General features: G+C 47.1%; 1 protein-coding gene across 1 annotated transcript in view; it reads left to right on the forward strand.

The window, feature by feature from the left end:
• The window catches only part of LOC134425702 (synaptotagmin-like protein 2), a 34,257-nt gene that overhangs the window by 7,952 nt on the left and 11,062 nt on the right, over positions 1 to 15,243 (forward strand). Inside the window, exons 2-7 of the mRNA XM_063170563.1 lie at positions 4,992 to 5,512; positions 7,715 to 7,866; positions 10,766 to 10,859; positions 11,927 to 12,017; positions 12,190 to 12,283; positions 12,888 to 14,003. Coding sequence (XP_063026633.1) covers positions 5,412 to 5,512; positions 7,715 to 7,866; positions 10,766 to 10,859; positions 11,927 to 12,017; positions 12,190 to 12,283; positions 12,888 to 14,003 — 1,648 coding nt within the window. The 5' untranslated portion in view covers positions 4,992 to 5,411. The remainder of the gene's footprint in view (positions 1 to 4,991; positions 5,513 to 7,714; positions 7,867 to 10,765; positions 10,860 to 11,926; positions 12,018 to 12,189; positions 12,284 to 12,887; positions 14,004 to 15,243) is intronic.

Below are 15,243 nucleotides of genomic sequence, written 5' to 3' on the forward strand. Positions count from 1 at the left end.
CTGTAAAGCAAAAGAAGGGTATTTCCTTACATTGTGACATGATGTATGATAAAGAGGTATGGACAGCAGCCTTTTCAGCTAGCTGCTATTTTCACTGGGCTATGATTAGTTCTGTGAGATCAGTATTATCTGTTCCAGGTTTTGTTATGCTTTGTGTTAGGAGGTTTTCATATCTTTATTACATGGACCTATGTGCAGCTCCAGGTCTAAAGGGTGAGGTGGGTCTAGATGGTCCTGTGCTCACCTAGGTGATGGAATGGGTCTTGGCTACCAATCTGTCAGGTTACAGTTCCCAAATTCCTCCTCTCCCTTTACATGCCACTCAGTGTCCAGCCAATAAAATCTGCTTGACCTGTGGTGTATGTTATTAATCTGTGCACATCCCAGTGCTGAGGAAGATGTGCAGCAATTTGAAGGAAAGATGCATGATGAGAAATCAGAACTAAGACTGGAGTGGCCTGCAGATGGCCTACAAATAATTTGTGTCTGTAGGAGATGTCAGCAAGGGCACTGAGCTGTGCTGGGTATCTGGGCAGTTCAGGCTTTAGTTGTGCAGAGCATTACCTTAGTTCTGAGCTCAGTTAAACCTCCCAGAAATAAAATGAAAATGCGGCACAAAGAAGGTGTCAGCCCCTTCAGCATCTGCCTTTCTAAAAGGGGATGTTTCACACCTGCCAGGCCAAGCAAGCTTTTAATTTTTATCTGATTAAACTATTTGAAAGAGAGTTACTTTAAAAAACCCAAACAGCTTCTGGAACAACAGCCTTCTCCAGTACTTCTATGAGTAACCTTCTTAGCTTTTCTGCAGGTGATCAGAGCTCTCCTCCCTCTGAGGGCTTGGCAGAGGCATTTGCTGTGCCCTGTGTGAAGGCTGGCATTGCCTGTCCCTCCCAGCTGGGCATGGCTTACAGCTGCCACTGCAAAAACAGTCCCACAGGGGACATCCCCAGGGCTGCAGCTGTTGGGAAGAGCCTTTTTGCACCTGAACACTGCCAGCAGTTCTGTAGTGAACCAGATCTGGGGCTGAGAAGGGTGTGAGGAATGAGCAAAGCTCCCTGAGTAACACCTGGAATGAGCAAACAAGAAACTTCCCTTGTCTGTAAAGAGGAGCCATGGCTGTGACACAGCTCTGCAAGATGGAGTAGGTGATTGCAGAGTGATCCTTACTCTGGGTTTTCTAATAAAACGCTTGAGGATATAAAAGGAGACAAGCAAGTGGCAGGTCAAAACAAATAAAGGACAAGTCCTTTTGTGTTTAAAATGTAGTGAAACTGTGGGACTCTGGGGCTTTGAGGATATTGCCAATGCTTAAAATTTATGTGAGTTCAGAAAGTAAATGGAAAAGGTGTGAAATGCAGGGACAGAGCTCCTGGTTCAAGGTACCTTACAGAAGCTGGAGCACAGGATGGCTCTGCTTTAAGGTCTTAGCCCGTGTTCAAGATCAGCTGGTGCATTACAGGGACCTTCAGTGCAGCTGTGTGAGGCTTTCCCTGCACTGCACTGGCACTGAGAGCCTGTTCAGAGAGGAAATGCACACATGCCAGGGCAGGCTCACGTCTCCAGCCAGCCTGGGCTCTGTGTTTGGTGGCAGTGCCATGCACCAGCACAGATCTCTTCTGGAGACTGAGGCATTGGCTGCTTCCTGGGGAGGTGGCCACAAGAAATCAGAAGCTATCAGAGCAGGAGATGCAGGCAGTTATGGCACATGATGGGTCCTGCTGCTGCTTGTCTCCACACCCCCTCCACACCCAGCATTTGTCAACAGGGCTGGGCATGGGAGTTGATCTTTGTGATGTTCTCTTCCCCAGCAAAGCAGGCAGAGGAGTGAAGGTCCTTTGCACACCCAGTGTGCTTCTCTGTTCACATCTGGGGTCTCTCCTGTAGCCAGGACAGTTTCCCCATCTGCTTTGCTGTGAGATGTCAGGACCCCTGTGTTGGGGTGTCCTGGTGCTGCAGGACCTGAGGGCAGCCCAGATTTGTTCTGCATGCTGGGTCACAGGCCTTGAGCAGAAGTTGCCTATCTGGACACAAACAATTCACTTTTTTAGAATTCTCCATTTTGCTTCTGTCACCAGAGAGAAATCCTGACCTAGGAGGGGTCTCCCTCTGCTGAGAGGGAAGGAGAGTTCAACTTTGTGCTTGTCACAGTTTGTCCCCAACCAGCTTGCATCAGAGAGCTAAATAAATTGCTTGCACTGAAGAAGTCCCAGTGTGGGGTAAATCTGTGCCAGTTTACCCCAGCTAAGGACGTGAGTCTTCCATTTGCTGTTGAGCCAGAAAAAGAGTTACTGGACAGTTTGGACAGCACAGCACTGTGCAATCACTCCTGTCATTGCCCCACAGGGCTGCAAGGCTTTTGTGTTTTCCTTCCCAGCTCTTTGCAGAGATGGCAAGGCTGGGGCTGGGCAGGACATACAGAAATTGTTTTTATCTGTGTGGGACCCACAGGCTCCTGGCTTTCCAGCTGACTTAGGTGTTTGTACTACATCACCCTTGTGGTGTCCAAACTGTCCAGAGTTTGTTAGGGGGGAGGTTTATGTGCACTCTAACAGAGCAAACCCCAGCTGTGTGGTGCTGCAGGAGTGTGAGCTGCCCCAGGGATGAGGCAATGGGTGATGGCTGGCACTGAGCACTGTGCCTGCCTGATAACGTTCTGTACCTGCCAGCTCATTCTTATCCTCCATCTATGGCACTTGCAGACCCAGGTGAGCATCAGCACCCTGTCCTTGGTGCTCTGCACCTCAGTGGTTCATGGAGGTTCTCCTGTGGAGCTCTGCACTGCCCAGGACACACATGGGGCACCCATCAGAGGCTGCCAGGCTCGCTGGGGCAGGGACTGCCCTGTGGCCAGGCTGCAGATGGACATCATTCCCCAGGCTTGTGAATTCCTGCAGGGCTGGGGCAGCAGCTTTGCAGCTCCTGACACTTCCAGCAAAGCCTCCAGCTCCAGTGGAGCAGTCTCCTGGAGCAGCTCACCTTCCCACAGCAGGTGCATCAAGGGGTTTGATTTTTAACTATATTAACAAAAGGAGTTGGCCCTTGGTTTCTGTTAACCTTTTCCTTCTAATGTAGCTATTTCAGTGAGAGAAAACATTTTCATGGGAAAGGAAAAAAGCCTCTTTACAAAGAAGTAGCCTTTTTCCCAAGATGTAGCCTTTATTTTTAATTGACTGCCATACTGATGAATAAAGATGAGTCTTCTCTGAAAATATTTTCTGAAGTAGTTTCAGCCCACATGTCATGGGGCTTGTTAAAAATAAATAAAAGTTCTCAAGAAGCAAATACTGTGATATGTCCCTAGATACCTTTTCAAAAATAAAATCTGTCCCAGAAAATTCTGTGAATGTCTTTGTAGAAGCAGGATTGTGCCTGAGAGCCAGAGAGAAGTAGATGGAACTAAGCATGAAAGAGCCATGACAAGCTGGATGAAATGTAGGTTTAAACAGTAGAGATTCACCAGGGCTTTTTTATTGTTGTTTCTGTTGAAACTATTTAGAGTGCTATGGATAGTTTCTCACATGATAAAGGCTATGTTTTGGTGTGACAAGCACAACCATTCTTGCCTTAAGAAGTAGGAAATGTTGTTTCCTTTCCTCCAGCAATTTTTTACAAAAACAATAACAGTTTTTATGACAATGCCATTCCTTTTATTAGCTTTTTCCTGCAGTGTTCTGAGGTTTTTATTTGTAAACATTATGGTCAGATGCCTGTTCTTTCTTTTAACACATTGTTACACCATTACAAAAAGCACAAACATTTGTGAGTTTATCATCTGTAAAATAAGGTAAGTCTGTGAAATGATGTCTAATGTTCAGCTGAAGTTCAGCTGAAGCACTGGTTCTCAGCTTTGGATGGGTCCCTTGATGAAAGAGGTGCACCATGTACAGCCCAAAGTGACAAAAATGATGAAGATGCCAGCTTTGAGGGGTCTGAAGGAGCTGTGGTGGTTAACATGGAGGCTGAGGTGTCCAGCCCAGTGAGGATGGCTGCAAAGGGATAATTCCTGTGTCAGCTAGGGTGGGCTGACACCCATCAGGTGTCAATCAGGTAGCAATAGGGAGAAGTTCTTGCTGACAGCAAAGCACTGAAATAGGTGGCCTGAAAGGGCTGAGGTTGGTATCCTCAAAGGCACAGGTTAGAAACTAAGGGTGATACAAGCTTTGAGGTTAGGAAATGGGCCTGATGACCTTCAGATCATGTTTGCCATGAAAGATGGGATTTATTGATTTTTAATGATCTGACTCCCAAGGCTGTGGCTTTGGAAGAAATAGCAAAGTATCATGAAAGCCACAAACACTTGAAAGGTTTGCAGACAGTAGAAAAATTGAGTGAGGTGGAAACTGCCTACATGGACAGGAGCAGAACTTTTCCTTCCTCAAAGGTGGGCCTTACTGCCCTCAAGCTGGGCAGGAGAGAGGAAAAGGAATAAAGTAGCAAGGCAGTGCTTGTTTTACCTCTCCTCCACGCCCTGCAGCCTCTGGCCATTTTCACTGTCTTTTGAAACACAAAATGATCTGCACCAGTAATGTTTGAATAGCAAATATCAGTGCAGCATAAAGCAAAGGGCACACATATTAGGAAATGAGCAGTATTTGATAGCATAACATGCAGCAGAAATACTTGCAGGCTGCTGTTCTGTCATCTTCTGATTGCTTTACAAATGTTGGCTGCTTTTCCTTGGTTTCATTTAAGGCATAAAGAAGTGAGGATAAGAAGAAAGGAGGTAAAAAGCAAGCAAGCAATTTGGTAATTCATATCCATATTTTGTTTGTAGCATGCTGAGTTGACTGTTTATCTATTAGTAGGAAAGGGCTGAAATAAAACATTGTCTTGGTTGGGTTAATACCACGTGAGGAGCTCTAGGACAGGGAGGAAAGTAGGGCAGCTTGTTTTGGAACTTGCTGGAGAACAAATGCAAACCCCCAATGTACACATTCACTTGCCATATGTCACGCTTATCTGAAAGGCATCTCGTTGCTGTTTCTCTGCAGGGATGCTTGAACTCCACAGAGCAGACTTGCCTGCTGAGGAGAGCACATGCCAGAGGTGCTGCTGTGGGTGAGAGGAGCTCTGGTGCCTGTTGAGGCAGGAGCTGCTGCTTCCCCCGCTCCCCTCCGTGACTGACACTGGCACCGGCATCGCTGCAACTGAGCCTGAGGAAAAGCAAAGGAGCCTGACTTTGCTGAGAGGATTCTCCTGGCAGGGGAAGGCATGCAGCAGAGCCTGGAAGTGCAAGTCCAGGTGCTAGGGTGAGTTCCACCCAAGCCATGCCGTGGTGACTCCTCTCTCTGCACCGCATCTTGCTCGGCACCAGGGCGCTGTGAGCGGCTGCCCATGGCCCTGGGCTGGATTAGTGCCTGCTCTGAGTCCCCTTGAGCCATCTGAGGAACTGAAGAAGACAGCAAGGGAAGATGTTGGACTTGAGCTTCCTGACCGAGGAGGAGTATGAGAAGCTGATGAAGGTTCTGCAGAGAGATGCAGAGCTGAAGAAGAAGGATGGGGATCGCATCAGGTGAGTGTGATGGCAGGGTGTGAGCTTCCCTTGGGGGAGACTTTTTCACTTCTTTGAGAGAGGAGCATGTGTGTGTGTGTGTGTGAACAAGGAGAGGTGCATGTTGCAGAAGTGCTGTCCCTTTTGCTCAGATAATGATAGATCTTTTCATTGTACCTAGTCTTTCTCAGCCCTCCTCCTGTTGCTGCTGTCCTCTCCTTGCAGGAGGGGATTCTCCTTTTGAGTTCATCCTCAGAGATGCCAAGGGCAGTCACCCCTTTCCTTTTCAGTGACAGAAGATGCTGATTTCTTGGTGGCAGAGGTCTGAGCAGGGGAGCAGCTGCTACCTTGTTTTATTCACCTGGTAGCACAGAAAGGCCATAATGTGTTTGAAAATGAGATTTTACAAAATGAGATTTTACATCCCCTTCTCTGTTGCCCCATTGTTTTTTGAGGTGGGTGTGTGTGCACCATCTGTCACACAGAGCGGGGTGGTTAGAGGCTACATGATGTGCCAGAGGTTTGCAGGGAGCTGTTCCAGAGCCAGGGGTTCTGGCTCAGTTCAGCTCCTCTGCCACTGGCCATCCTGGAGCTCAGCTCTGGTTGATCAGGATTGCTTCTTGCTGCTGTTGCTTTTTAAATGCCAGCCATTAGACCATCTGGGCTGACAGCGTGCACCAGGCTCAGGGAACTGCCACTGAATTCTCCATGGCAAGAAATTAGTAACTTAGAGGGTGTGGGTGGCACTGTGCCAGTTTACCCCAGCTAAGGATGCAGTTCTTCCATTGCTGTTGAGCCAAAAAAAGAGTAATCCCCATCTAGAAAGGATGCTCAAGGGCTCAAGGCTTGAAGGGGGAGCAGGAAGCTTTGCTGCTCCTGGGAGCATGTGTGCCCTGGCCTCTGCTTGGAGGTGGAAGCTGGGGAAACAACTGGAAGCCAAAGCCTGGACTTGGGGCGTATGTGTCTGCATGCTCTTCTTACTTCTCCTCTGAGTTGAAACAAGTACAAAAAGGCTTGTTTTTATTTATTTTGGGTTTTGTTTGTTTGTTTCTGAAATGAAGTACATTTTCCCTCTGAAATGGAGGTTTGGTAAAATGAGTGTTTGGATTATTTTGTTTTGTTTCACTTCTCTTTGAAAGCTTTTTCACAGGAGGCTTTGATTTGGAAGTGAAGTGATTTAGAGCCCCAGAGCCCCTTGCTGTCAGTTTGGCTACCTGCAGTAGGACATGTTTGGTTTCAACACAACCTGCCTGCTGGGCAAAATGAAGTCAATGGCATTTCCTTGATCTGCTGTCAGCAAGATTAAAATAACTATTTCCTCTGGCCCAGCACCTTGAGACCTTCATGGAGGCAGTGCAGCCCTGGACTAGATGGGAGCTTCTGCTGAGTCCCCAGCATGGCCTGCAGAGGCTTGAGCCCAGTTATCCCTGCTTCCTCCTGGCCTTTAGGCAGCCCAATGTGACCCTTCCAGGCTCCAGGGTTGCCTGGGGGTTTGCCCCCTTTTCCTGCTGAGGGCTGGGCTGAGGAGGAGCTTCCTCTGGCCCCCCAGGTTTCACAGGAACCCTGACCTGTGCTGAGCTGTGCCAGCTGAAAGGCAGCTAATTCAGCAAGCCATGCTGAGGAGGATTAGAGTACAGAGCACTGACAGGTTTAGGTGCCAAAAACCAGCCCTGGGTGTGCCCAAGAGAGGAACAGTAGGAGAAGCCATGCTTAGGAGGGAGAGCTAGCTGTGCAAGTGCCAAAATAGGCATGGCAGGGGGAGCAGGAGGATGCTGCAGGGATTGGTGACTTCCCTAAATATCATTATTTGTTTCTGTCATCTGCAGCAAACTTGATCCAAAAGGTTTTGCCATAAATAGATTAATAAACAAATAAAATGGAGAAGTGCAAGACAGACAAACAGCCCCACCCCTTCCTTAACCCTCAGGGCAGCCAAGCAAGTGGACAAATCTCCTTGCCAGGTGAATGATTTGGATTTGTGAAATTTGGAAGAGGTAGAAGCCTGTGTTTACAAGGCGCTGTTACCATTTCAGATAAAGAGTCAATCAGGTGTTTACTTCCTGCTGTTCTAATGCTGGTTTGGCTCTAGAGATTGCACAGAATAATCTCTGGATCCTTTGTAATGTCAGGCAGGTGAACCCATGGATATATTGCAAAGGTGGCTCAGGGGAAGTGGAAACCTGGAAGATCTCTTTGGTGTGTAATGCTTGCCCTGCCTTTCAGGAGGATTCAAGGCTCCATCACGGATGAAAAGAAGAAGAAGTTTGTGACAGGTGAATGGTTTTCAGAAGTGAAGGCAAAACGGTTCCAGGAAGACTTGGCAGGGCCGGATCTCCTTCGAGCATCCATTAGAAGGAAAAAGGGCAAGCTAGAAAGTGAGTATGTTAATGCACATCTTCACAAAACAAACTGATGGACCAGAAAAAAGTTGGTCCAGGGTGGGAGTCTCCCTGTACTGGCAGTGTGTTCAGAAACAGTCCCTGTGTTGTGATAAGGGGGTTCTCATCTATGTTTTCAGTACAGAAAAACATCCCTTGTTATCAAAATCAGGGCCCAAAGAAAAAATTACAGTGTGGCCGAGAACCACATTATTCCTTTTTCAACTTATTTTTCTTCCCTTTTTCCTCTATTTGTATTCTCAGACTTCTTTTGGTAAAGCTCAGGTATAACATGTGACTTTATTCCTTCCTCTTACTTTTTCCTCTAACTGCCATTTTGCATCACTGGTTGTGCATCAGGGTTCTGCAGCTAATATATTCACCTCAGCTGAGATAAGGGCCTTTGCTTGCCATATTGACACCTTTCTTCCTTCCCCTGGAAAGATCACTCATTCACCTCTGTTGGCTTTCAAGGTGATGAAGGAGTGCATGTTCATTTAGTCAAATCTATGTTTATAACTCCTGATTTGAGTCTTTAGACTTAACTCTGTGTTAGGGAGTGAAATGAAAAAATTCCTTCATGGAAAAGCCCCACTGAGATAATTTCTGGCATTCCCATTGCAAGGTAAATGGGCTGAGGAGGGGTGGAAATTTGTGCTTGCAAAGGAAAATTCCCAGTGATCTTTTCTGGAGGAGGGTTTTAACCTTCAGAAGGGAGGGTTATGGGGATCCCTGAGGGTTTTCATGGTTGGTATTGATTGTAGTAGAAAACACTAGTCATGGGCAGTAATACAGATCTATAAAACAGATAGATACCCTGTATTTACATGACAGCCTGCAGAGCAGCACAGATGGAAGAATTTGATGATAACTTCTCCTTGTGCTTATGTGCAATTCTTGAAGGCTAAAAATCACCTACAAGACAGACCATTTTATCCACCTGCTGTGGCAAGTGAGCCCTGATGCAGTTAGTTATCCATGTCCTAGGCACTTAGAGTCTTTGTTTTATAGTGGTAGGAAATGAGTAAAAGTGTTAGAGCAGGAGTGCCTGCCAGTTTTATACACATGTATAAAAATGCATGTATGGGCAAGTTAAACTGGTCGGGCCACTTCTGATTTCTGTTGGAATTTGCTTCTTATATTGTCTCATCCCAAAGTTAGCAAAGGCATATTTCTTGTCTTGATGGACTGTAATGCACTAAACTGTTTGTGGTGACAGGAGCCAGGTATAGCTGTGGCAGGGGCTGAGCCATTTTTAGGGCAGGGATTTGAATGGGTGGAAGTGTTGCCTCTGCCAACCAGGAATGAGGAACTCTGTCTGAGGGGGAAGTGTCAGAGAAGAGCGAGTACAACACAGAGCCTTTGCAAGTGGGATGAGAAATGAATGCAGTCTTTGGTTGTCAAGGTCTTTTCAGCCATGACAGGCACAGGGAAAGTGTGGGAGCTCTGTGTTTGGGTCCTTTACTTCCAGCACAGCTCCCTGTTGGCACCTCCCTCCCCAGGCCTGAGGCAGAAGAGGATGTGGCTCACTGTATCAATAAATGTCCTCAGTGTGCCCTGCTGTGCCCACATGTGCCATGGCCAGCACGTGCCACCAGCCATGCCTGGGGTTCTCTCTCCTAAAACAACATTCAGTGATGCTTTGTGCACATCAGCGTTGGCATGGGCAGGACAGTCCCTCTCTCAGAAACATGCTCTCTGAAACTGGCTCGTTCCTACACACCCAGACTCTTGTTTTTCAGCAGGAGCAGCTCCCTGATTTCCCACTGCTGTGGAAACCACAGAGCCCCCGGCTGCCCCTCTGTGTGCCAGACATGCAGGCCTAATGCCACAGCTCTGAGCACGGCCTGCCCTGTTCCTGACTCAGGGCCAGGTGCTGGGAGGGCAGGAGGATTGGAAATGCAGCATTTTCTCCATAGGAGTGCACAGACAAGGGGCAGTGAATCTTTGGATATTGTTGTGACCTGCAGGCTGACCCTGCTGGATGGCACCACCAGGCAGTGTTGAGTCTTGAGCTTCTCACCATAGGACTGGCCTGCCCTTGGGCCTCGGGAGGTTTTCCAACCAGATAACAAGCAAGGCTATACTGTTTAATATTACTTCTGAATCATCTGAACTTCTTTCTCTATTGAATTGTTTAGTGAAATGTATCCTAAAATGGTTTGGCAGTTCTTGTAATAGGTAAATTTTCTCTTTAAAATAGACCTAGCTGCATGAATAAATATGTGCAGATCTTGTTGACCAGAATAAGGTTACTTTTTATTCTCTGTTTGAGAGTTTAATGCTTTTGGTTTTGCAGTAGCAAGAAAACCCATTTGCTAGCAAAATATCTAATGCAGCATTATACCCTGCAGTCTGCTGTAAAAGTTACCATCTTCTATTGTTTTTAATTTGGGGTCTTTAGGAGCTCACAAGATATAGCTGGGCCTTGTGCCAGTAAAAATAACAGGGATCTCCTCATTAACTGCATTGGCCTCCTCCTTTGTTTGCCAAGATCGGATGACTTGAGTCAAAACAGGAAATGGCTGAATTTAAATCCTGGAACAGATTAACTTTATTGACAGTCAGTGGCAGCATCCTGTGGAGGTTTCCAGTGGTGTGACAGCTCCTGGCGCGAGTTGGGCATTGGGCAGCTTTGTCCTCTTGGACCTGTGGGGTCTGGAAGTGCCTTTGTTGCCCTGGGACCTCCCCGTTCTTGGGGAGAACAGGCAGAACCCTTGAAAACCCCTGAAAACCCCTGAAAACTCCTGAAAACCCTCTCCTCTTAACCCCCCAGGGATTGTGCTGCTGGGACTCTTTTTCATTGGGCAAAGCATTTTCTTACCCCAAACAAAACACATCAAATATGGCAAGTTTAATGGAATGTCATTTCTCAGGTGTCTCTGTTCTATTATAGGTGAGGACAAGAAGCACATCCAGACGAGTCTGGAAAGCAAAGCTGCCCCAGTTCCTGCCTTTACTGAGGACATTGCTGGTGCAGGAGAGGAAAGGTAACTCTGCTGCATGTGCAGTGCTCAGGCTGCTGCTCTTCTAATGAGAATTGAATGCTACCCATTAAACCCAGGTCTCTAAGTGAGTTTCCAAGACTCTATAAGTAATAAGTTCTATAGGGTACTTTTTAAGTCCTTCTTCTAGGAATTGTCAGAATATCAATCCACCCCTAATATTCAAGTGCTAATGTGTTTATCCCACAAAGGTCTTTTCCTGCATGATTTGATCAGGGCTCAGTAAAATGGAAGCTGTCTCTAATGCCAGGATGTGCTGGTTAGTTTTTCAAAGTAATTATGGTTTTATTTGTTTAATTTTTGCTATGGAGCAACACTAACAAAATGAACGGTTTGAGGAAACTGCTCATTTCCTGCTGGTGCCAACCTTTGTGTCCAGAGCTCAGCACTCTCCATCAAGGCTTGGTAGGACTTCACGTTGTGCTGACTGAGCCGAAACATTTATTAAAAGCACTCCAGTGAGCAAGTCAGTGACCTCCCTCAATATCCATGGACTATGGAGAAGCATTTAAAATATTCACATATTCATGTATTGTTGTTCCCATCTTATTTGCCTTTTTTTGTCAGCAGAATGAGGAATCATTCTCCACAGGTGGCAGTTGCTCCAGTTAAATATTAAATATGGGCCTTGACAACACTTGGAAGCCTCTTGCAGCTGATTAGTGGGTGTTGTTTAATGAAGGATCCAGAGGCAACAGGCCCTAGGTACTCCTGCTTTGCTGGCACAACACCCAGTGGGTTTTTTGCAGGGGGTTGGTTAAACCCTGAAAAGCTAGCTTTGTTTTTCTCATTCAGTCTTAAACAAGGTGTGGCCTGTTCCTTCCTGGGCCGTAGCTTAGAAATGTCTCTCCCTTCTGCATGGCCCTTGGGCTCTTCTGGCACTCCCCAGAGGGGGAAAATCTGAATAAACCTAGCAGTTGACACACATTGTTTTTATTGAGCAAGTTCTGCATCTGAGCAGAACTGAGGTGGTGTTGAAGACTGCCTGAGCACCCAAACAAGCACATCATTACCACAGCCCTCCTTGTTCAGGCATTTCTCCTCTCCCACAGATCCAGTACACCTACTCTTGAAACCACAGAGCAGAAAATTTTGCCGAAACCGAAGCCAAGACTTCCTGTCCATTTGTCTGCATCATACCAGGTAGAACAGGCACAGCCTCTGCACTTTGTTTTGTTACTCCTTGGAGCTTCACACAATCTATACCTGCTGACAGGGGCTCCACAAGCCTGCCCTGGTGTCTCTGCTCAAATAAAACACATTTTTTCCAGTCTTGCCAGTATTTATACACTGATAAGATTTGTTTTCTGTTCAGAGTTCCAGCATACATGATGTCTCTTCCTCAGAGAGTGACACAGGAACAAGTCCAGTTGTGATTGCAACAAACAGCTTTCATTTGTCTGGAAAAGGTAAGTTTTTTGTTCAGTGAGCTATTGGTGCTTTTGTTACTCACATCAAACACCAAGAGACAAGATGCTTTTCAGTGTGTGTACAAATAAATAACAAAGAGCACCTTGGCATATAAGGATGGGCTGCCAACACTTTATGAATTGCAGGCAGGGCAGCAGGGACAAAGGCAGAAAGCAATCTGATGAAACTTCTCCAGGCTCAGTACACATTGAACTGAGTGCTTGGCTCTCTTTAACCCAGAAGGGGACTTACCCCTCTCTTTCCAGCATTGACTGTACAGTGTAGTTCTGGAACATAGCAAATAGCCAGCAGGGAAGATGTCAAATTGAAAAGGAACCTGCAAACAATCCACAACTCACAGGAACAATTTAGAGCTCAGTGAATTTTTTCTGTGCCCTGTTGCAGGGAGAAGTACTGGGGTTTTCAGGGCTTTCCTCAGATGGAAAGGAACTTTCTAGAGTCTGAATAGAGAAAAGAACTGGGAATATATTGATGATTTCTGAAAATTCCCCGTCTTCTCATTGAGAGATTGCAGCCCAGGCCTTCTGGGGAAATTGGATGTGATGGAATGGGACCGGCTCTGAGCATTTGTTGTTGTTGTAGGTCATGGAGATTCTCCAGCGTCCACCAGGCTTTCAGAGGATGCTGAGCCTCAGCCCAGCACTGCAGCTGGAGGAGAAGCTGCTGATGGAGCCACAGAGGGGCCAAAAACTCCTCCTGAGGAAACTTATCCTCCCAGCAAAATCCCAGTCAAGAAGAAAGCAAGCAGAACCTTCCCCAGGTGTGAGCAGGCTGTGAATGACACGGGGCCAGCAGAGAACAGCCCTGCCAAGGAGGAGTCAGTGCCAGGCCCCAGAGCACTGCCCACAGACGGGGAGAGCGGCCGGGCCGGCAGGCAGGGGGTGAACTACACCATCTCAGCCATGAGCAACAGGGACGAGGAGATCGGCCTGGACCGCGAGCACTTCAGGAGCCTGAAGAACTTTTGGGAGAAGGGAGCAGAGTCTTTAGGGGCAGGGGGCAGCCCAGGGCCAGGGCTGGGTGAGGCAGCCCCTCGGCAGCTCAGGCTGGGCCGCTCGCTCTCCCTGCAGGCTGCGCCAGGCCAGGGTGCTGAAGGGAAGCCTGGTGCCTTCAGCAAAACAAGGACCCCCCACAAAAGGACAATAACTCTGTCTTCCAGCGAGGAAGAGCCAAGCTGTGCCACTCCTGCAAGGAAGGGCTCTGTTTCTGTCACTCCCAGCTCCACTTGTGCCAAGAGCAAAGGGGGCCTGGTTACGAGAAATGACTTGCTGGGTGAAAGCAATGGGAAGCTGCTGATGCCAGAGGAAGAGAAGGTGGTGCAGCACTGCTCCAAGAAATCCAGGCTGCCTGTGAGAGCACCTTCCATCCAGCTCGAGTCACCCACCAAGGACGTGTCTGGCAGCTCACTGGGGCCAGCAGGGACACCCGTGGAGGAGGAGCTGGTGGTGGCAGGAGAGCGCAAGCCCACATGGAGGGCCCCGGCCAGCAGGGTGCAGATACTGATAGAGCCTGTGCCCACAGATGGGGAAAGTGAGGATGAGAAAGAGAAAAGATCTGATTTGGGCACTCAAGACAGCATGGAAATAAATGGAGAGCTACCTGAGGAAAAGATGTGTGAGTCTTCACACCAGCCAACACCTGGTGAACCGTCTGGAGAGAGAGAAGCTGTTCAGGGAACAGACTCAGCTGTTTACTCAGGTACTGAGGGCTGTGACTGCACCCTGTGAAATCCAAATACAGACCCATCCCTAAGCTGGTTTTCTTCCCTAACCCTTCTGCATTTTGCACATTTTCTTCATCTGCCCATTTGTCCTATATTAACCTGCAATTTGTGCAGTTACCTTGTGTGGAATGTGTTCCACAAACAGCTCTGGAAACAAATCTTGTGTAGCCTAGTGTGAGTGCAGAAGGGGACAGTGCCATGTTCCCTTGCTTTCCTCCCCACTCCCAGCCCCTGGGCCTTACCTGCCAGCAGCTCACCTTGGGACAGCCCTCCACTGCCTACAACACACCAAGGAACTCACTTTATGTCACTCATTGGCAAGGTTGTATTTTCTTCAAATGTGGGACTGGAAGAATTCTTTGTGGTAGTAGAGATAAGTGTAAGACAAATAGAAGAAATAAAATGTGAAGCAAAGTGTTTAATAAATACACTGGCTCTTAGAGTACCTTGATACAGCCACTGGCTGTCAGTGCCTAAATTACATTTTGTGGTTTTTTGGAATGCACAAGTGAACTCTGATATTAAACTTAAAACAAAGTGGACTGAACAAGGAGTCTGTTCTTTCTGGGTTCTGATACCATGTTCTCAACCATGATGGTATCAATAGCATCACCATTTTAGCAGCCTCTTCCTCTGGGGTTGATGGGCTCTTGTAGTGACCATTACTATGAGAAAACATTATTGTTATTTGCAACTCACTTTACATTTGGGCTCTGATGACCCACAGCTCTGCTCTCTTCCAAGCAAAGATCTACAGAGAGAGAGCATCTTCCCTTCTTTTTCCAAATTTTCAGTCCTCATGTACCTGGGTAAGACCTGTTTGAGAGGATTTTCCATAGACTCATGTGATTTTTATTTTTTAATTGTGTCATTTCTTGGCTTATTTCCTACCTCATATAACATTCGTATGAAAATCCTGAGTTGCACTTCAGGTCGTTGCAAATATTTTCTTTGTGGAATATTTTTGTTTGTGAAAGACATCTAAGAGCATTAAGTCCAACCATTTATAGACTTGATCATTCTAGTATTTCTCAGGGCTTTTTCCTTTATTAACTCATTCATTTCAGGATGATATTAGCAGATGGTTCTGTTTCTCTGGAAGCTCTTCACGAGAGTTGGTCTGTCTTGGGGACTGGGTTAATCCAGTATTTGCATTTCCTGACACAGTGTGAAGAGGTTTTCCCAGGGGAGACATCAGAGCCCCTGGATGATTGG

Source organism: Melospiza melodia, chromosome 16 (genome assembly GCF_035770615.1).
Source record: "Melospiza melodia melodia isolate bMelMel2 chromosome 16, bMelMel2.pri, whole genome shotgun sequence".
NCBI classification, from domain to species: domain Eukaryota; kingdom Metazoa; phylum Chordata; class Aves; order Passeriformes; family Passerellidae; genus Melospiza; species Melospiza melodia.